The 21987-nt window shown below is 43.5% G+C and overlaps 1 protein-coding gene across 1 annotated transcript in view; it reads left to right on the forward strand.

Annotated features, from left to right (window-relative positions):
- SYN3 (synapsin III) overlaps nt 1–21987 on the forward strand; it is a 195984-nt gene that overhangs the window by 18956 nt on the left and 155041 nt on the right. Inside the window, exons 2-3 of the mRNA XM_040062902.1 lie at nt 663–1162; nt 13048–13105. Coding sequence (XP_039918836.1) covers nt 846–1162; nt 13048–13105 — 375 coding nt within the window. The 5' untranslated portion in view covers nt 663–845. The remainder of the gene's footprint in view (nt 1–662; nt 1163–13047; nt 13106–21987) is intronic.

Below are 21987 nucleotides of genomic sequence, written 5' to 3' on the forward strand. Positions count from 1 at the left end.
AGGAAAAAAGCTATATGAAGATTAGACAGCCAAGTTTCTAGGTTTGAGTACCTGCAAAATTCCTACAAGGGAATTTCTAAAATGGGATAACCTTCTAGTATCTACCAACCAATCACCAGTGAGCACCTGGCTCAGAGTCTGAGTGCAGAGAGGAGGAGGGGCAGAAAAGAGTAATTTCTGTCACTGAACTTGATCAAAATGTGTATGGGAATTTTTCTGCTATTTGTTGTTTACATCCTATTTGAATTTCAGGCATTTGTTCCTTACATTCAGAACCTTGCTCACAAGCCTACCAAAGATGATATAACTTTATATACATTTGGATTATTCTGGTTATTCTGTGATTTTAAACACACAAGATATGAGAAATAAGATGCCTCTCTTTTTAAAATTAGCATTTATCAGAGTAATTTTTTCTTTCTCCACAGTGATAGAATTGTTGGCCACTAGGCTAGTGCAGGTTGGTCTGTATGAGAGACATTCTGGATGAGGATGGTGACATATATTCTGTCCCAAATTACTGCAGCAGTGTGGAATACTGCCTAACAACCAGCAGTCCTTCCTTCTCTTGTTGATTAATGTTCCTGTCTGAGACCAAAAGGGGGTTACTTATCTCACAGTATGTATCTCATATATATATGTCTTTGATTCTCTTCTCACAGGAGAGAAAGAAAACATAGCTGACAAAATTAGGCATATCTCTCCAGCACAATTTCAAGGGGTAAAGCTTGCCTGCCTGGACTTTAAGGAGGTACCCACACGGACACAGAGACATCCTCCAGGATTGGTAACAGCACTGTCCAGCCTTGCTCTTGCTGAGGAAGTTTCCCCACAGCACTGCAACGATGAATTTCCTCCGGCGGCGTCTCTCAGACAGTAGTTTTGTGGCAAATCTGCCCAATGGCTACATGATGGACTTGCAGCGCCCCGACAGCTCCACCAGCTCCCCGGTTTCTCCTGCCACGGAGAGAAAGCACCTGCAGCCACCTCAACCCTCGCACTCTTCCTCTCCCAGCAGCAGCATCTTCAGTTCCATCTCCAGTGCCATGAAGCAAACCACGCAAGCGGCTGCAGGACTGATCGATCACTCGGCCGGCCCCGCGCCCCCCGTGGCACAGAAACCCAAAATCCTCCTGGTGATCGATGATGCACACACAGACTGGTAAGTCATCCGTGATCCCCCACCGAATTCAGCTCTGCATTCTCAGGGATCTGGGAATCACGGATAATCTGCAGGGGGTGCACAGATGCTTTCACATCTGGGTCATCAGCTCTGGCCCCAGGCTGGTGTCTGTCAAACAACTTGTGTGAATGGCAAAGTGGGATTTTTCGTAACTTAATTGGTGAAAAATGTTCATTTGGTATTCATTGACCACCTTCTTCATAGCCTGAATATATTAACACACACGGGGCGTTCTTGGCTTGGCAGGCTTAGCCAAGCTGTCATACCTAGCAATGATCCTAAGAAGTCACAGCTGAAGGTGTGTTAATGATGTGGTTCAGGACCTTAATCCACTGTGCTGACTCTAAATGTTAAATGTGACTCAATCTCTCCATCTCTCTTGAGCTTTTCTCTGTATGCAAATTTATATATAAACTATGAAAAGATAACCAAACTTTCTACTACCTGTCAAGGGCCCTTCACCTGCTAAGCATAGCAACAACTACTGGCAAAAGGATCTCAGGCTCAGCTAAGACTCGAATTTGTCTTTTTGTCTTGTCATGCAGATCTCTTTACAAAAAAAAGTTTGGAAGTTTATTTCCTGTGACATTGGGTAGTACAGTACACTTTCCAAAGTGTTCCCAGTTGAAGTCTTCTGAAGTGTTAGAAAAATTACTTACTGCCTTTTGTATGCTCCTTTTCAAAGTCAGCTGGTTTTGAAAGCTTTAGGCAACCTGTCTGAGAGTCTTATCCAGGGGAAAAAATCCAGAGAATGTGTTGAGAAGATGCTCTTGTTTCATCTGCCAGCTTCTCGCAAGACAAAAGAAGGAGAGAGTAGCCCAGGTAAGGGGGCAGTATGGAAGACTTCAAAGTTAAAGAAGTTGGGTTATTGGGTCATGGTCAAGGGGGATTATTTTATTTTTCTGTTCATCCTGCATCTCTTCTCAGTTTACCTAGAAGAGTGGGGACAAGGTGAGACCTACCTTTTTAGTATATCTTCACAAATCAAAAGCTTAGCTCTTACATAAAATGAGACCATGACTGAATACATGTAGGTCAGGCATCTTCAGCCAACTTGAAGTAAGGGAGGGAAAACAAAGGAAGAACAACTTCTTAAGTGAGTGGGAAAGGTTGTCACCGTGAATGTTTCCCTGGCCTAGTGCCTTTCATCACAGTAGAAGCCTCTCAATGCCAGCTCCATCAGTAAAAAACACCAGTCTGGCTCAACCAGACCTGATCTCTCCTGGGTACACCTCAAGTCTCCTGCAAACCGATGCTTACTAAACTCTGTCTTTGCAAAGTGTTTTTGCAGTTCCTTGGAGATGCTGCCAGGTGGCAGTCCCTTAACACAGCATCCTCTGTCTGGGAATGGGAGTGCTTTTGATGCACAGCTCCAGCATCTGGGGCTTAGCCAGCGCTGTGTACTCCAAACACTGTAATCAGAGAGGAAGGCCCTAGCTCAAAGGCCAATCTAGTTTTTCCTTGAGATTAATGGTGCTGAAGGTAGTCAGGGCAGGGCAAAAAAACAGGAGGGGTTGGATCCTGCTGCAGTGTTTTCATGTTTAAAAATACACGCGCTTCATTTGAATCTCTGCCTTTATATCTCCCAGCTGCTGTTCTGTCATGCAGGCTTTGTGGTCTGTGAGCTGAGCTTGCTGAGGGAGCAGCAGCTGGGATATATAAAAAGGAACTATACCTTCCTTTAAGCAAGGCTACCCATGCTGTCCTCACTCCTCCACTCCTGTAAGCACTCCTCGCATCCTGCTCTCTTGGCTATCCCTCTGCTGTCTATAACTTAGCAGTTTCTAGGAATGATGGGAGTCCCCTTTCATTTATCCCAGCTCTCTGACTCAGCCCACAAGTTTGCAGGTATCAAATGCTGATTGCAAAGGTTCCCTCCCTTTTCTTTCTCTAAGGCTGTGAGGACACTGAACAAAATTAGTGTATGAATTCACGATTGTACCCTGATATATGTGTGACATGAAGAACAAGGAAAGACTATTACTAACCCTTGCCTGCCATGGCTCTTTGTAGCATGGACAGAAATACATGCCTGGAAACTTTCCCAGCTTAAAGGCTGGTCCTTTCTGAGAGAGCATAGCAATACAACCATTCCAGTGGGCCATGAGTACTTTCTCCTGGTTGATTTTTGTGTCTCCAGGAAACTCAGTGAGCCCTTGAGAGTAGCACTGAAGAGCAGTAGCTCCCATGGCTCCGTGGGTGTTTATTTTTGGTAAGGTACTTCTGAGCAATGCCAGTCACCCTCTCGGTATCAGCCAGGGTATTATGTGAGTGCAGGCTGAGCAGCCTCAGGAAGCAGCGTTTGCCTTGTGAGACCCTTGCTAATGAAGCTGATTATCCAGGGATTCTGACTATCCACTCTGCATCATACACAGAAACAGTCCCAGATTTTGGAGGGTGAACAGCAGCACATTGTTACTTCTGTGCTGGTGATTCTGGGTTCGGAAGGAACATCATGTTTGTAATGCATTTCACCTCTGCCCGCTCTGGTCTTCCTGCTTGTGAAACCTTTGTATTTGGTTTTCAAGAGTGTCTTTCCTTCTCCTTTTGAAACAGCTAACTAGAACAATCCCCAAGAAATAAGTACTGACATGTTGCCCTTATTTCAAGGGTGAGGGGCTTCCACAGTGCCTCCTCCCCCAGAGCAAGTTACACAGGGTTTACAACAAGGACCAGCTTGTTCATGGACAGGAATGGTGAGAGACAGTGGAATCCACCATTTTATTTCTCTTCTCTAAATGAAAACGCTTTCTCAGAATTGAAGACTCTAGCAATACTGCCAAGCCAGACATATTTATCATCACTGTTTGTATTACAGAAAAGGGCTGCAGTTGTGCGTTGGGACGAGGTGTTGCACAAGTGCTCAACGAAATGCTTTAACAACCCAAACAGGCAAGCACATGTTGAATGCACTTTAAAGTGACAAATGACAATCCTTTCTATTTTTGAGGACCTACTAGGTCTCTGATGGCACAGCATAGCACTAGATTTCTCTCAGAGGTCTGAAGGAAAGAAAGAGCATCCATGGAAATCCATGGCCTGTCTTCCAGAATCAAATCCTTGCCATCCTTGACATGCAATATGCTCTGGTTTATTCCAGAGGCAAAGTATTATAAAACCAATGTGAGTCCCACAGAATACGATCAGCTGCTTTCTGCATTAGCAGCAGTAAAAGAAAGGTACATTCTATTAAGAACAAGGGAACTCACCCAGCTTTCTGTTAAAGTGGCAACATTTTGACAGATTTTCCATTCTCCTCAAAGACGCAGCTCTAGACATTACAAGGAAGCACGCAGTGAATTGGCATGTGTAGGATGTGCACGAGAGGAAAATCCTACATATACAGCTCCCTTGTGCTCTTGGCTTTGACAGGCAGTCCTCAGAGGCACACACAGCAGAGAATGTACCTGTGCATCAACACACCAGCGAAAAGCTTGGCTTCTCTTCTCTCATAATTGGCACATTTCTCAGCTGGGGAGCCTCCGCCTGGAGAATGAGGCTCCTTCTGGTGGATTGAGAGTATCTGTGCCTTGGGACACTTCCAAAAATGCATCCACAACTTACCCACAGCAGCTGCCAGAGAAAATGGAGCTCAGACGTGAAGACACGTGCATGTGTTGAAAATATAGCAAATGGGAGCAGGGCCATGAGTAAGGAGGACAGCAGAACTCCAGGTGGTGGCACATGGGCCAGCTCCAGCAGCCCAACCTCAGCCAGGAGGGAAGCATCCCACTGCTGGCAACCTCCTCACCCACCATGCTATTAAGCAAAATTATGCTCTAGCTGGATTGAATTTCTCAGCAGATCAAACAGGATTTTGCACTGAATTATTAACCCCTATCCTCTGTGCAAGTGCTCAGCTTTCCAGCCTAATACCTCATGTTTAAACAGCTTATGGGGGAAGTGATCAAGCACAGCTAAGGCTCCTATTAGCCACACATGCTAAAAACATTGCTTTCTGGGCCAGACAGCATAACAAAGTTGTTCTTGTTGCATTTGCTGGATATCTAAGTTACATTTGTGAAACAGCTCATGTAGCTTTTCAAAGCCATTAGCGTGTTTTGCCCACATTTCAGGCTCTTTCCAGAGCTCAGAGTGCTATGTTTACTGCCTTGCCCAAAATACACGTGCCCTGCGTGCAGCAGCTGCGCACAGGAGGATTGTGAAATGCTTCAGCAAAAAATAAGTCACAGGATATTTTAGGAGACACAAAATCGCATTGTTTTTTCTCCCCTTTTATTTGCATCCAAATCTGCCTGAACATACTGTCTCCAAAAATTTTAAGATCAAGGGAGAGAGAAACTGTGATTAACACTGAATGAAATCCTCTTAAAACATTTGAAATGGTTCTTTGTATAACAATAACGTCATGATTCAGGTTTAATTATGGACTGATTTGACAGGATTACTGTTTTATACTGGTCAAAGGAAATGATCAATTTATTTTAAAAAGAAAATTATTTTTACTTTGGAAAGATTAAAATATTGAGCTCTAAATATGTCATTTGCCTAAAAATTTGATTGTGAAATAGTAATAGTCTAATACTGAATTTTAGTAACATGGGAGCTCCTAAATCCTGTGGTTTTTTTCAAGGAATTCCTTTTAAAAATATTCAATGAGTGTCATAAGTCATTTCATGCTTTCAGTAGGCTGAAGGTGATATACTAAGGCTCCCATTAAGAGGAATATTTCTGTACCTAACTCTTTTAAACATAATAAGAAGTTTTGGAGTTTAGCTTGAACTTAGGAAATTGCTGGTAAAATTGCAAACTTTTGTTTACATTTCCTGATAAGAAAGTCCCAAATCCTCTAACATGGTGGTCACTGACAATAGAATATTATGAATAAGTTGGGGTTTTTTACACAGTGGTGAGCTTTTAAGGTTTCACAAGTTCTGTGCAACAATCCAGCAATAAGTTGAAAAAACACATAAAATGCATGTTTTTACAAATTTGGTTTAAAAGCCCTTGTACTTTCATCATTTAACTTTGGCTACCCAGAACCAAATGTTTTTGTTCCGACACTTCTAGCCAAATTCCACTTTTTGAGAAGTGGAATTTGGCTAGAAGTGGCAAGTGTGTGTTAAATGAGTGTGTGTGTGTTTGTGCACATGTGCACACCTGGGAGCAGTATGGAGAGTTTCTGTATTCCTTAGCATACAGACATAGGGGTGAAAAGGAGGCAAAGCTGTCAAAACTTGTCAAGGAATTGCATTTATCACATCACTTTCCAGTCTGTTTTAGGTATAGCACCATCATGTCTGTCTGTATTTTTGTCCTGCATATGTAAAGTATCTTGGGATCTAGTCCCCCTAAATGAAAGGTGATACAGAAATGTAAAGGATTAGTATCATTACAAAAATAGACACAAGGAATACGGAAAACATTCCCTACCAGGTTATAACTATGCTAATGCAAGTCAAATCTGAGTCCTTAATTACTTTACCAGAGTTCCAATAAATGCATAGAATTTAACCTCAGAATGTCCTGCCTAGTCCTGTACATCAGGACATATTAAAAAAACCAAAAACCCTCCAACAAACCCAACCCTCAGATATATTTCTCAAGAATTGTGAGCCAGATTTCTTCTGCCTGAAAGTCCACAGCCCTGCCCCAGCGTTGGTCCAAGTTAGGCCAGTTCTACTGCTCCTCAGATTCAAGGAGAACTGAAGTAGGCAGGAAAAAAATATTGCAAAATCCTCAACAAAATGATACCCCTTGCAAACAGCTCTGGGCCATATTATTCAGATTTAGCAATGTGGAAATGTTCCAGCAATGCACTATTTTGATAATACACAGTGTCAGATTGCTGCCTCATGTTGTACTTAATGCAGTACCCCACCTCCACCCCCTACCCTCCTACCCCCAGCTCTTTGTGGGCAGGAGGAATGTGGCCACAGTACAGCCTGGGTGGGGGACCAGACCTACAGCAAAGTGTCCTTCCTATTCTGACAGCTCAGAGAAGCACAAAAAGCTGTGCCCAAAAGCAACAGCGCTGCACTAACTAGTGCTTCTTCTCTTGGTGGGGGGATGGCTTTGATTACCCCTGTTTGATGTGCAGGAGGTGGCACAGGAAGATGCTGGGAGGCCACTATTGTGTGGGACTCCACAATTCCTTGAATAGAACAAGTGGTCTGAATGGCTGTGTCTGCAATTGTTAAAGTGCTGGTGGCTGGCCAAGCCAGGTCTCCCTGGAAAACAGGCCCTCAGAAAGGGAGGACTCACAAAAGAAGATTTTAAAAACCCTTCTCCCTTGCTGCCCCAAAACTTCCCTTTCCATCTGCATTCAAGCCAAAAAAATCCAGCCCTGTATGGTGAGATCTCAGGTCTCATCAAGGACCTCACCAGCAGTACTTCCTTTATCCAAAAAACCCCTAACCCCTACCACCATCAGAGCCCAGCACAACCTCCTCGGGTGAGGCGTTCTTTCCCTTGATGTGATCCCATAACTAATAATGTTTCAGGGGCAGTTTTACAGTAACCAGAGTGGGCTAGGTTTTGTGGCTCTTCCCAGGAGGCAACAAAAGAAGTCTATTCCTGCAGCCCGACGGAGGACACTGAGGACACGCCTGCAGCGCTGTGGAGCTGGCTCTCCCTTTAGTGGCAACGCCGGGTCACGTGGTGACCGCACCAAGAGCAAGGTGATCTTGCCATGGGGAGAAACACGGCTGGTAACATCACTGCTGTGCCCCAGGGACGGAGCTGAAATTTCTATGGAGCTCCTGGCAAAGTATCAGTGTATTTAGGGTTGCCTTTTGACCCACCACAAATCTGAAATTTACTTCCCTGAGATTTACAGGTCCTTCCCTGTTGGTATGTACAATGTGAATACCTTTTCTTTCTTTCTGCACTTGCCTCTAGTCCATTTAACTTTGAATTTAATTTAACCTTGTTTTCTGAGGTGTCAAAGCACACATCCATCACTCTTATTCACCATTCTGATACCCCCACCCGTTGCCCCAAGGTACTCTTGCAGAATGAGTATTAATTACCAACCAGTCCATTTCACAGCTGAACACTGCATAAAGGTCTCTGGGCCAAGCAGATGTGGACAAAAGCTCCAGCAGTTTGCAGACCTCAGCATTTATGGAGTGATTTTTCACATCCTTATGCCCTGAGCAATCAGGAGTTGACCATCTCAAAATTCCTTACTATGTACGGCTTAGAATTTCTAAAGTGGGGAAGAGTGGTGGAGCGGGTGAGAACTGGCTCCTGAAAGGAAAACCTTCCTTACTTTCACCCTTGAAAAGAAAAGGGCACAAATGCATCTCTCCTCCCCCTTCCCTCCCTGCTGCCCTTATAGCGTGTAGGGACTGGGGGGGTCTGGGCATTCCAGCAGCTGCTGGCCAGTATCCTGGAAACTGCCTCCTTTTTCCCAGTCCCAGCCCCTTTTATGAAGGAGACAATGCGAACATACAGTGAGTGCCTTGTGCATCACTTGGGCCCCCAGGCCCTTTGACACGGGGATTTTGTACAGTGGCTCACCACCTCCCCACCCTCCCGAGGTGCCCCCACACCCAAACCAGGGGGCTTCAGTCTCGCCTTTTCCTGGATTATCCAGAAAGAAATTGCATGCCTTATTTTCCCAAGGGCTCGAAAGAAATATGTGTATTGTGGTACTAGGGAAATAGTCCAGATAATTCCAGAATTTACCAATGGATGCTTTTTAGTTTGTTTACTTGAGTCTCTTCTTACCGTTTCTCTCCGTCTTTCTTCCACACAATCCCTTGCCCACCTCTCCCTAAGAGTCCCATGCATTTCTCCCTTTGTCGTGTTTTGCTCTGGTCCCTCCACATCTTAGGAAAGGCTCCCTCCTGCTCCAGTTAAGAAGTGGTTTCCATGCAAAGTTTGGCTTGGCTTTCTCTGCGTGTTGTGTCTTGATCCAGAGGCACAAGCTGAGTTAGAGGACTTGGAGGAATTTGCCATTACAATATCCCAGTGTCCTTTTGCATGCCCTCAGTGAGGAGACCCCATTTTTAGGTTGGAGGTACAAGCCATCTCTTGAGTTTGTAGCTCAAGGCCTCTGTTGGCCAGTGATACAGGTGTGAGTCAGGGCTCACTCACATCACAGGGGATTTGGGCTCAGGCTTATTAATTCATCTGAAGAATGGCTTCTCAGTTTCATGACAATATTTGCTGTATCAGTTCCACTGAGATCTCTCCTAGGAAGATCTGAAAATCTGTGAATTAACCTGAGTAGGTCATAGGAGGTGAATTGATCATTTATTATTCCCTGCTACTTTTAAAGGTACGCTCCATATCTGACAGAAAATTGTTGCATATGCTTCCTCCAACCATGGTAATTGAGGCAGACTGGGGCTGGTTTACGGAATATCTCTGCAAAATTAACTTCTATCCTTTCCAGATTACTTCATAAGAGGAATTGGGTTTCTTATGTCCCTGTAATCATGTCAGAGCTGAGGCAGAAAGTAAAAGTTATGTTTATTTGATGCCTTTGCACCCAGAAAATGCATCCTTTTCCAGAGCATGCAGCTTCTTAAACAGAAAGAGAAAGGGGTTCAAGGCAAGTTTCATTCCTACAGGCCAGGGTAGATATTTGGCTGTTTGTCACAGCGCTTCCTCCCTCCCAGTCCATGGGGCCACATTTAAATGGATTGCCAGCTCTATAAATCCCACCCAGGAACTGCTCTTGAGCATGGCCCTGCAGTTTTCTTCAGTCAAAACATGTTTACATGTTAATTCACTGAGATCACAGCAACCGCACCAGCCCATCTGCACCCTGCCTAGCCAAATTACAGCTCTGTGTTCTGCTGAGCTGAACATCTGACATGCTTTAAAATAAAGGGGTGGCCAGCCAAGCAGTGGTCAGTGCTGCAGACTGCCTGGGAGAGGCAGTGGTCTGTGTGGCCAGTGGCTTGCCCGGTGTCCCCGGCTGGGGACGTTGAGCCCTTCTGGGGCCATGAGCTGCTCCTCTGATCACTGGGAGCTAGCTGTGCTGAAGGTGAGTGGGGACACTTCCAAGGTTCCCAGAAAGTTTTTGGACTGGTCTGGGCACAGCTCCTCTGCTGCACTACAAGCTGCCTAGATTAACTCTGCAGCAGGCAGGTCCTAGACAGAGGTCTGGAAGAGATTTGCTCAGGTGGTTTTGGGTCAGAGAGCATCAACAAATATCTTGTACAGTCATGAGACTTCCAGAAACATCCATCTCTCTTTCTCATGCATCCCCACCACAGCAGCGTGGCCTTCCTTTCCTCTGTCTCATGCCCACTATGAGAGCCACAAACCACTTCAGACATTGTGCAGAGCTGACCAAAAGAGTCTCTCTCTTGTAAGAGGTATGATGCTTCCACTGCATCAGCAATGATTCCAGCTTGCTTAAAATGTAAAGGGCTCCAGGAGGATGCTAAGGCCATTTTTCATTTCAGTGTGATAGCCTCTGCTGCCCAAGGGCTCCAAAACCCCAGGTGAGAATTGAAAACATCACTCTATCCATTTCAGAGATATTTCAGAAAGAAATATTTTATTCTTACCCTGGGCTGTGTCAAAATGATGGGCAGACCAAAATCTTTGGCTGCAAATTTCTTGGCACCTGTAGTCTTCACAGACACTCAGAGCAGGTTAAGCTTCCTGGGGGGCTGTCTTGGAAACAAAGTGATATATTGTACAGTTAAAGGAAAGTTCTAGGGACATTGGATGAGACAACCTGCGTGGAAAGAGGGATAGGATAGAGAGGTGACATTAAGCTGAGGTCCCTTTTACTACTCCAACAACTCCTAACGCTGGTTTCCCCCTCTGTGTGACCATCCATAAGCGCAGCCAGTACTGCAGAGGAGAAAGGTGATTTTGTTAACAGAGTAGAGGCTAATTTCCTGGACCAGGCAATGGAAGCCTCTTTGCTGCATCTGAACCAGGCTGAGGACTGTGGTCAATCACGCTTCATTAGAAGCTGAATCAAAACTTCAAAGCTACAAACTCCCCAAGGAGTTTGCAACCAGCTGGTCAACAAAGAGGGGAGGCCATAGAGGGAGGAAGTGTGTTCCATAAATGTGGGTAAGGAATATATATTATGAGCATGCTGGGAATAAAAACAAACTTGTACCAGGGAATAGCGCACCTCAAATTTCAGATCAGTTCCTGTGAGCCCTCTGAAAGCCTATTGCAGTTTGTAAGAAGTCACTGGTTCCAGCAATGTCCTCAATGTTTAGGAGTGAGGAATGTTGCCAGACCCTCTTGAGCCATGCCTTCAGAAATTTAATGGAATTATTAAGTGCATTTAGAGTTCCTGTTTATTGTTAGAGGCATAATGTCTTAACTTGTCTGCTGAGTTGTTTTTCACATGCAGTGCTCATAAATAAAAAAAAAAATAAAATAAAAAAAAAAAAATAAAAAAAAAAAGGCCAGAGACCTACTTGTTATATCAAACAGGAGTTGTTTGAGTCACCTGGTCTCGGTAACACCTGGCTGCTACATTGTCCCTCACCTATGCAGAAGTCTTATTTGCCCCATGCTCCTGGAAGGGCTGTCTGGGAAGGGAAGTGTTATACAGCATTCAGATTTCCTTGTTAGAATTAAGCAGAAAGCTTTTGACATTTTTAATGTATTTTTCTATTACAATGAAAAATTTTGATTTCATTTTGAGCCAGAATGACAAAACAACTTTTTTATTTACACATCACATTTCTGGGGGAGGGGAACACTCACTATTAAATTGTGTGTTTCAGCCATGGGGAAAATTTCCTTCCTACTGTCTTTCCTTTTTTATTGTAACAAATAGACACATAGTAAAAACGCGAGCCAGCTTTCTTTTTCTTTCTTTTTTTTTTTTTTTTTAATACTATAAAATAGGGAGCAAAGTTGGCTTCCCCTAATTTTCCTTTACTTCTTTATTCTGTCCTGTCTTTGCCAATTTGAAACAGAACCCAGAGTTACTTTTTCTCTGAAAACAGGCTCTTGCAAGACTAAACTGTTTTCAATGCATTCCAAATAGAAGAGCCCTTTGGAGCCTACAGAGCCTTCTGAAAGTTTGTAAGGGAGGAGGACTGACAAAATAAATTCATATTTTCTTCTGTCAAGCTTGTTTGGTGAGAGGAAGAATTGGGGAGAAATATTCACAGGGAAGTTTATGGTGGCAATTTCCCCACTGACCAATCAATATAAAGGACATTATACACAAATATGAATATGAAAAGTTAAACTGCCTGTCCTTTTCCTGTTTTCTTCTCCAGCACTACTGTCAACCTTCCCCTCGCATGAACAACTTCTCAAAGTGCTTTATTGTCTGCATAGCATGGGGACATGGGAACAGAGGTGACGGAAGGTGTGTGTTGTTCTCACAGTAGTGATCAACCCCAAAGCAAACAAAGTTTCTCAGTCCAGGAGAAGAGATTCTCCACAAGTGACAGTGTAGAGGTGCAGATACAGTTTCCCTAAATCAACATCAAAAAGAAACAGAAGTGGAAAGCATCTCTGGAGTGAGAGAGCATGAGAACAAGCGCTTGTGCTGTGAGGATAAAGCTCCTTGCTCAACATCAGCAGTTGCTCCTGATGCTGCGCCATATGTTGCTCTCCTTTTACAGAATAAAGATTGAGTATTAAATGAGATATAGCAAGGAATCACTGATTAGAGCTGTTCCCTGGAAAAGATTAGGAGAACATTTGGTTTTCAATTTGAAAATTAAATGGAAAAGTAACAAGCCTTGAAGGAACTTTCCAATGTGGTTTTCATCTGGCTTGGCAGGTTTCTCCTGGAGAACAGAAAGCTAAAAGAAGATAGGAATTAGAAAAACATGCTGTGACCCGGATAGAAATTCTTCAGCAAAAAGGGAAATGCAGAAGCAAAACAGTATGTAATGAAAGACAAAAATCTTATTTAACCACGTTTGTCTCTCTTGTTTCTTCTGCAGGGCCAAATATTTCCAGGGGAAGAAGGTGAATGGAGAATTTGATATCCGAGTGGAACAGGTCAGTGACAAGTGAATTTCTCTCTAAGGAAATGTATGTGGACATGGCTAGGGAGAGGTAATCTATCCCAGAAACAGTAATGAGGTTCATAGCCTGGTTTTTTATGTGTTCCACTGGGCACTGGACACATTCTCTTTCCCTGTTAGCCTTGGCACCAGACATTCATTCCAGCTGAAGCCTCTTCATGTTTGGGGTCTGTCCCCTGCTCTGTGTGTTGGTGCAGTGTCTGTCAAAAAAGGTCCCATATTGACTGAGAGCATAATGCAATTTTGCTGGTGAGGACCATGGCCAGGCCTCTGCAGCTTCCTTTAAATGCCCACATAGCGACTCCAACATTGTCCAAGGGAATGAAGCCCCCAGTGGGTAGGTGATTTGAAGAATGGAAAACAAGGATCCTGGCTCTTTCCAGTTTTCCCCTCCCTGCCACTCAGATTAGGCAGCCCAGCCTCCATTAGTGGACAAGAAGCTGGTCTTGACTCCTCCAGACCTCAGAAGGAGAAGAGATGATGACATTTCCCATCTGTATCACTATTTCTCCAGGGAAACACAGAAGCTGCATTGTCAGTGGCAGTCCTTGAATCCTACCCCAGGTCCCTCTTGCCTATTGTTAAGGTCAAGAGAGGGGCACTGCATCCTTCAGATTGGGGCTTTTTGGCCCCTTCTTATTTTGTCCATCCATCTTTGCTCAGTATTTCTTGATATTTTATTTTCCTTCATTGCTCCTACCCTATTTATCTAGATCCTTCCTAACATCTTCACCTCTTCCTCAAGCAGTCTAGGAGCCTAAACTGTTGTGGGAACAGGTCCCCTAAAGCTGAATGCTGACCCTCTCTACTTGAAAAATGAATGTTCTCCCACAATTTTCTTATTAAAAATAATAAAAAAAAAAAGATGGGGCGAGGGAATAACTGTGCTCATCAACATGGTCCACATATTTCTCTGTGAGTTCCTGGCTTACCAGTCTTCACTCCTATAACTCTCCCCTGAATGGAACGCAGACTGTGCCATGGTGCACAAGCCTTAACCTAGCTGTTTAGTTCTTCATAAAGTCTCTGTCAGAGAGTTTGACTCTTAGACACTTCTTGAACCATTTGGTCATCTCTGTAAGTTCATTTAGTTTTTCATTTTTCCATTTGATCCTGTTTCAGATAACCACATATTATGTGCCAGAAATACAGTTTGCCTTAGGATTTTTTTAGATTTTATAGGAGAAAAACCACTTCTGATCTGAAAAGCTAAATAACAAAGAAGTTTGAATGGCAGAAAGCAATGAAAGGAAATACCCAGATGTTTAAATACTCTTGGAAAACCACATTGGGAAAAAGCCGCTGCCTTACTTTTACTGACCATGCTAGCTCTTTTGCCATTCTTCCAGGATGTTCGGTAGTTGGTTTGAACTTTTTCTCCTCTTCTTTCATATCCATCTCTGTTACAACTTAATTCTTTCTAAGCAAGCCATTTTAGCAATGTGTGGGGGAAGCAGAACAGGATAGTAGGTGATATTTTTTGAAAGTCGCAATATAACTTATTTGTAATGGAGCAGGAGTGCTGAAAGCAGCAGTGTCTCTCCCTCTCTCAGCAGCAGGAAGTCGGTTATCTAATCTGGTTGTACAGCCCTACCAGCTCTCCAGGCTGCCTCCCCCTCCTCTGAGGAGAAAGCAGGCCATATGTGATCACGCTGTCCTGCTCTGTGGAACGCATTGGTTCACTTGAGCTGAATTTGAGAAACAGACAGATGTTTCAAGATAGTAAGTTTCTGCAAGAGGTGAATCAAGTTCAAATTAGACACTGGGTAAAACACAGGGAAGAGACTGTTAAATACTACACTGCTGCTCAGGGAGCTGCTTCTGAAGTCTTAGCTTGTGTGAAAATAGGTTTTATGGACTCTCAAATAAGGTTTTCTGGTTCTTTAGTACGGAGTGAATTATATGACCTTGATAGCAACCCCCAGGCCCTAGTTCTTCACATTCATTATTCCCAGGAAGAGACAGGGGTTACTGTGGGTATCACCTGGTGCCCGTGTATGAGGAGAGAGCTGGCAGGGACACTGCATTGTGTACACTACTCTCCTGTCATTCATTAAAATGAATGTGAAGCCAAACTTTGTTTTCCACCTTTGTTTCTTCTCTCCTGATCTTCAGTGTAACACTGAAACAATATTTATAATGTGCTTTAAAGGCTGAAGGATTTATTATTGTCCACCATTTGGTGAACCAGTCAAGCAGTGCCATTGCCTTTTTCCTGCTGGCTGCAGGGAGAGAGGTGAAAGGCTTTGGTGGTGTGAAGCCAGTCAAAGTGCTCTCCTGAGTCATGGCCCCTTTTTCTTTGGAGGCAGTTTGGATTACATTTTGGTTATTTGGGTATTTTTCTACTTCTGTAGCAATGATAGTCATTCATGAGACTGATTGAAACACTGACCCAAAAGTGAAAATCTCTTTGACCTATTCTGATTAAAACCCTGATGGTTTAAGTTGTATTCAGTGTGGGTAAAGCTCTAAGCTTTAAGAGAACAGCTGAGTCTAAAAATACTATTTCTATTTTATGCTAAAAATAAGCTGCTTAGATTTTGATCCATGTTTTTTCTTTTACTTGCCTGGTGATTTCTAGCTTTCTGAACTGCAGTATATGCATCTCTAGTTCTTTTCTCTAGAAATGCAAATACTAAAAGAGTTCTTTTAGAAATGAAAAGCATAAGTTTAAATAAATGTCTCTAAGTCTAAGTTGAACTTAAAGAAGAACCTTAAAGTGGCATGGGAATGAACCACATTGCTTTTAGTCTCTCACAAAAACAATTTTTCTTTTATCTCTTCTGTTCGTCATTGGCCAGAAAACAGGAGGCATTAGGAACCACAGTATATTGAGGAAGAGGAGGAATTATACCATAGGCCTTAAGCTCTGTCTGATGTTTTCCTTCATTAGACAGAAACTAACTCAGCCCCTCCTTTCCCACCCCTTTTGTGCTGTCCCAGAGGAAACTTAATCTTGTGTGCTCTAAGGATTTCTGGGGTTTTCCTTTTGGAGCATAACACACCTTGTGTGGGGTCTCCTTGGGCCTTCACCATGCCCCATGCCCAAGGGGAATGCCTTGTGGTGGTATATCCCCAGCACACTTGCAGACAAGCAGAGGAGGGGGAAAGAGATGGTGCTGCGACCTGGACAGCCACAGACCCATCAGACAGACCATGACCCTGAGGGTGTGTCTTGGTTTGGAAGGACAGGTGTTCTGGTTACATCTTGCATTGCAACCTAAGACAGGGTGGGGGGCAGGTGAGGGGGACACTTGGCACCTGCCTGGAAGAACGATGTCTACAAAGCAGGAGATGTGCAGAGCAGGGTCACTGGGATGGCCACAGAGATCTGGCTTATGAGAGGATGTTTCTGCCCATCCAGGGACGGCAGTTGCCGGGGACTCCTTTGCAGGAGTTTAAATTCCCCGGCATTCAGGTGGTTTTAGAGTCTTTTTTGCCCTTTGCAAAGCTCTGAGCCAAATGGATGAAAAGACGGAGTCTTCAAGGTTACATGCTTTGCTTTTTAGTTATCTTACAATTTTCTCAGTGTCCAAAAGATGTTTGCCGCGGCTCGGACATCTGGTGACTCCTCCTGTCTCTGGGCTGTCCTTATCTTTTATACTAATTGCTACGTATTCTTTATTTACTATTTTTTACCAATGTCTATCACTATTACTAAAAAGGTCATCTTTACTCTGACCCAATCCTCACTAACTACTTTGTGCCAACGTCACTGCAGAAATGGAGTGAGGGAACAAGAAGGAAGAAGAAAGGGACAACGCCCCAAATTCTCCATCTTGCCCCATTCACTTCAATGCCAAGAATCCCAAACTCACTGTTTTTTCACCCTGTGATATACTAAACTACTATTTTTCACACTCTTGTGGCCTGCAATGCTTCCTGCAGTGCAAGAAGCCTCTCCCATGGACTGAAATAAAATCCAGTGTCTCTCTGAGCTCTGGGCTCTGGGCTGCCAGACCCCCCTGCCCAGGTCTCTGACCCTCCAGGGCAACCAAAGGAATGCCCTGGACTCCAACAAGAGGAGACTGGAAGAGTTGAGTTTGTTTCTCCTGCCATAACAGAGGATAAAGGAGACATGAGTGCTTTTAGTAAATACCTTGGTGCAAGTAAGGGTTTCATGACACAGTGCCAAAGGGTTAGATCCTATGGCTCTGATGGGCTTTTCTAGTCCTGTGTCCTGCATGGACCAATGAGAGACACAGCAGGCAAGAGCAAGCAGAACCTCTTAAAAAGAATCCACCACCTTCAGGGTATCTTTCCTAGCACTGGCTAATTGATGGTGGACACGGGTGGAAAGTGTGAAAGGAGAATCATGAAGCCAAAAGGTCCATCTGCATTTTTATTCCTGTTGGTGGTTCACACGTCTTCTTCCCACCATTTCCTGCTGTGACAAGGTGGGTCCGTCTGTCCATCTGACGTGCATTTTTCTTGCATGGCTCATTCACTTGTTCCCACTGTTCAGCTTATTTTCAGGGAATTATTATTCAGTGAAGTCCTATGTACATGCTTCTGGAAAAGTCTTGCGGTATAGATTACGACTCTATTGGCAGTCTTGTCAGGAAAAAAGTTGTATTTGGCAGTCACAGAAGATAATTGTAATACAAATCATGAATTACGGCTCCACTGTACTTCCTGCTCTAAAGAGGTATTTTCATGTGTGGCAAAAAATGGTCCATTCAAAAGGTAGAGTCTGACAGGTCTCTGTCAGGTTATTGATTTTATGTTTAGGGTTTGGGGTTTTTTCCAAATGAATGCCAGAAAGCAGTTCAAGAACAGCAACAGAGTTCTCACATGCAAGCATTCAGAAAACATGAATAAAGAGACCTGAAGAATTAGCAAGAATTACACAAAGATCATTATTTTCCTAAATTAATACTTTTTTTGGGGGGGGTCTTGGAATTTTAGAGTTTATGGTTTTGAGCCATTTTATTTCAGGCAGTCACATAACTTCTGAAATAAAAACGTAAGAAACAATCCTGAATGCCATCAGGGCTGATGCACCAAAAGGTGTTCACACAGCTGAAGACACAGGGACCTTCAGCACCAGCATTGTCTCTAGCCTAGGAGAATGCATCCTAACTTCAGAACTTGTGAAGAGCACTTGTGGAAGCTGCTCTTGGAGCCACAAAGCAGTATTCACATCACAGATGGACTCTGTCCATTCTTTTCTCACAGAGAGCAATCCTAGTACTGGGGAAAGGTGGGGAGCAGGGTGCCTGCCCAAGAAAAAATGTCTCAGGAAGAGACACGGGGAATCAGGATATGTTATCTCTAATTCTGCATGCATGCATAGCCTCAACCCTCATCCCACAGGCATCCAAACTATCTGGTCACCTTTCTGCCTCTGCAGGATTTAAGGATTGCTTACTTTCCCCTTGGGATGCTTTTAATGGTTGTAGTGAAATGTGCTGCTTTAGGAATGAAGCCTTTCCTTGTACATATTGGAAGATCCACCAAAAAATAAGGCATAAAATCCACAGAGGAATGTGTGCGATTGTATTATACAGTAGCAATTCCTCATCCCAAGTGCCTAAGCCATGGCACAGACCAGGCTAGTCAGTAGCCTAGACAAAGCAATGCAAGGATTACAGTGGATCTCAGTCAGAATACAAGTTAAAAAACAGTCACACTGCTGCCTGTGTGACAAATCCATACTCAAGCATATGGTCGGCAGTATTACAAATGGAGGAAGCTGTCGACCTGCCAGAGAGAATCCCAGTGACAGCAACAACTCTGATCAGTTCACTGAGATGCATCATCTACAAGAAAAATCTTACAAGAATGGGACTAGTTTTGTCTAAAAAAAAAACAAAAAAAAAACAAAAAAGGAAACGAAAATCTTTGAGGAATAAGTCTTAAGGTTCTGCTGAAAGGAGTAATGGACACAAAGAAATTGCTGTCTTAAATGTAAGGAGAAAGATTTAGATTGGGCTTTGGGAAAATTTTCCATTGTTGTTAAGGTACAGACTGCCTGAGGAGGTTCCTCATCTATGGAAAACCGAAGAAGAAGGTTATATAGTATCTGCACACAATGACAGAGGCAGAGCTGGTCATGCCTTAGGAAAGAGAGAAAGACTGTGTGACGTCTTGAAGCCCTTCCAACACAACTTTCTGTTATTCTATGAAAAATCCTTAAAGTACACCTTGAACAAATACTTCCCTTAAATCACGAACAGGCACAGCTACCAAGCCAGGCATTTCTAGCATTTCTACTATTGCATGATTGAAAATGACAAAATCTCTCATTTTAGCATCAGGAAACAGAAATAGACACTCTAAAATAGCTCACGAAAAAGATCTCCAGCACATAGAGGATGCTGACGGAAACTGAGAGTGCCTTAAGGTTTAGTCCAAATGATTTGGAGAGTCTTCTGATTCTTAATACCTGAAGGAGGCATTTTTGACAAAACTATGATTGAAGTAGCTGTGGGCATCATCTCATATCTGAGCCTCACAGAGGTGTGAAATATTTCTACTCCCACAGTCTTATTACATTATTCTTCAAGACAGATTGTGTCATGTTTGTCACACACGGTTTTCTCTTGCCCTGAATGTTTTTGCAGCCACTGGCACTGCTGCAAAGCAAGTGTAAAACACCATCAGGCTAATGCAATGCCTTCTTCTGTTCCGTGACTCCTAATGCCACAGACTCTGCAAGGCCATGGGGAGCTGCGCTCTCCTGTTTCATGCACAGTTACCTGTCACTCTATCTGCATGGGCTGCTTTCAAAGACCTCTTTGTCTGCAAGGTAAACTCAGGCTGGAGATGATCTCAGAGCTGAAATCTCAGCCAAGGGAAGTCATTGGGCTACAAAACCCACAAAGTTAAAAATACAGGGAGCACTGGAAAATCAACAGGAAACAATTTCTGCTGACTGAAGGTTTTAGCCTTCTTCCAAATGCCAGCTAGCAGCAGCCTGTTGGATGGAACAAAGCAGATACATGAAAGCAGCAGCATTCCTTAACTTTGTCTGTTAAAGCAGGAGTGAATGCCATGCAAAGGTTAGGATGGTTCCTCAGCTCTGATTGTAGATCTGGACATTTTGGGAGTGAGATAGCTGAATCCCCCAGACCCTCTCTACATTTCTCTCTCCTTGCCAGTGTTCCCTGGACAATGGTTGCCAAAGGGGATTTCTCCTTTTCTTCTGGCTCTTGACGTTAGCAGGGCCTGAAATTGTTCCTGGCAGTTTGGCATGAAGTACTCACCAGCTCGAGGGGTTCTCAGGCCTATTTGCAGGTCAGGTGTCTGAGCACAGCTTTGTTTGGCCTGACTGCCTCAGAGAAACGCCTGTCAGACTAACTTAGTCAGGCTGCAAGTGCTCTTCATCAAATGAAGATTGCTCATTTTCACCCCCAGCAAAGAGGAGTGTTAAGCTCTTTACCACAAACCTTTACTGCAAGTCATGAAAAAAAAATTTGGAAGAAAAGCATAAAAACCATGAAAACACAGACCTAAAACTTCCCTTTCCTCCGCTGGTGTTCACATCAGATGATGCATTCCTCAGCAACAGAAGCTGGAGGTCCAGCTCTACAACACTCTGCTTTCAGAGTGGGACATCTCTGAGGCACATGGAGATACACAGGTGGGGAAAAGATCCTTTCATCTCCCCAGTCCACAGTGCCTCTGGAGCTAATGTGTGCACTAGCAAGCTTGCCTTGGTCCTTTGGGGAGATCACTGATGGTGCCCAAAGCATCTGATCTTACTGAATTTGTCCAAGATGGACTCCTCTCTCTCTAGGTCTCCTGAGATTTTTCAAATGTAAAAAAGGCAGGTGCCTTTTAGGGATACATGTTTTCTTATCTCTAATCTGATAGGGTCACTGAAGAAGCGTGGCTGTGGCCAAGGCAACGCAGTGCAATCTCTCATGAGTAAAACCCAGGCAGTCACCTGAACCACAGCCAATCCCTCCCTGTGAGCATGTCTGTGTGTTTGTGTTTGAAGCAGAATTTATTTCTTGGCAATAGGAATTTTCCCCCTCTTTTCATTGTAATTGGGAGTTACAATGATGTAAGATCATGTAAGGGTGTTGCTTTAAAAAGTTTACACAGGGCCACTGACATGAAATCTCATTACATCATCGGGTCACCAGTCCATAGCCATTGCTTTTAAATTACACAGATTTTAAAAGGAAAGTTGGAAATTATTTTTTCATTTGTCGTCTGGCCTTTGAGCCTTTACAGGTGCACTAGTTCTCCATTGGCAAGTTTTTTCCATGAGTTCATGAGGACAAAACACAGCCGGGGGCAGCAGGGGGGAACTGTCCCTTTTTTTTTAGGTATAAATGTTGTTCCTGGCACTATCTTTTGGTTCCAACTAATAGAAGTAGCAGAAGAACATTGAACAGTACAAGGATCTCAATAAAGTCATAAGTATTAGCAGCACCATCTGAGTGCTTTGGTATTAGATAGCTACTGGTTAGAAGATGATATTACTGCTGCCCAGTCTTCATCATACTAAGTCTGAAAAAATGTTTTAAAAAAAAGGGGAGACAAACTGTTCAAAGGGAGAAGGCTAGATTTTTCTGCCTCAAAAAAATGAAACCTGTTTATTTATATTTATCATAATCACCCCTGTGTCTTTTGCTCCCCACGGCTGAAATACCCCTTGCCAACCTTTCCAGCCTTGCAAGTCGTGCCTCTTTTAAAATACAAAGTGTTTTAATGATTGAGCAGCTCTGTTAATAACTTACCCAGCTTTGCTAAGTCTTTAATAGTAAAAATCTTAATAAGCAAATCGCATCATGTGACCTCTGCTTAACACCTTCCTGCAACATAATGAGGTTTAAAAAGGTTTAAATCTTTTGTATTAGATTTATAGTTGGCCAGTGGCATGGCAGCCAACTCAGACATCAT

Source organism: Hirundo rustica, chromosome 4 (assembly GCF_015227805.2).
Source record: "Hirundo rustica isolate bHirRus1 chromosome 4, bHirRus1.pri.v3, whole genome shotgun sequence".
NCBI lineage: Eukaryota > Metazoa > Chordata > Aves > Passeriformes > Hirundinidae > Hirundo > Hirundo rustica.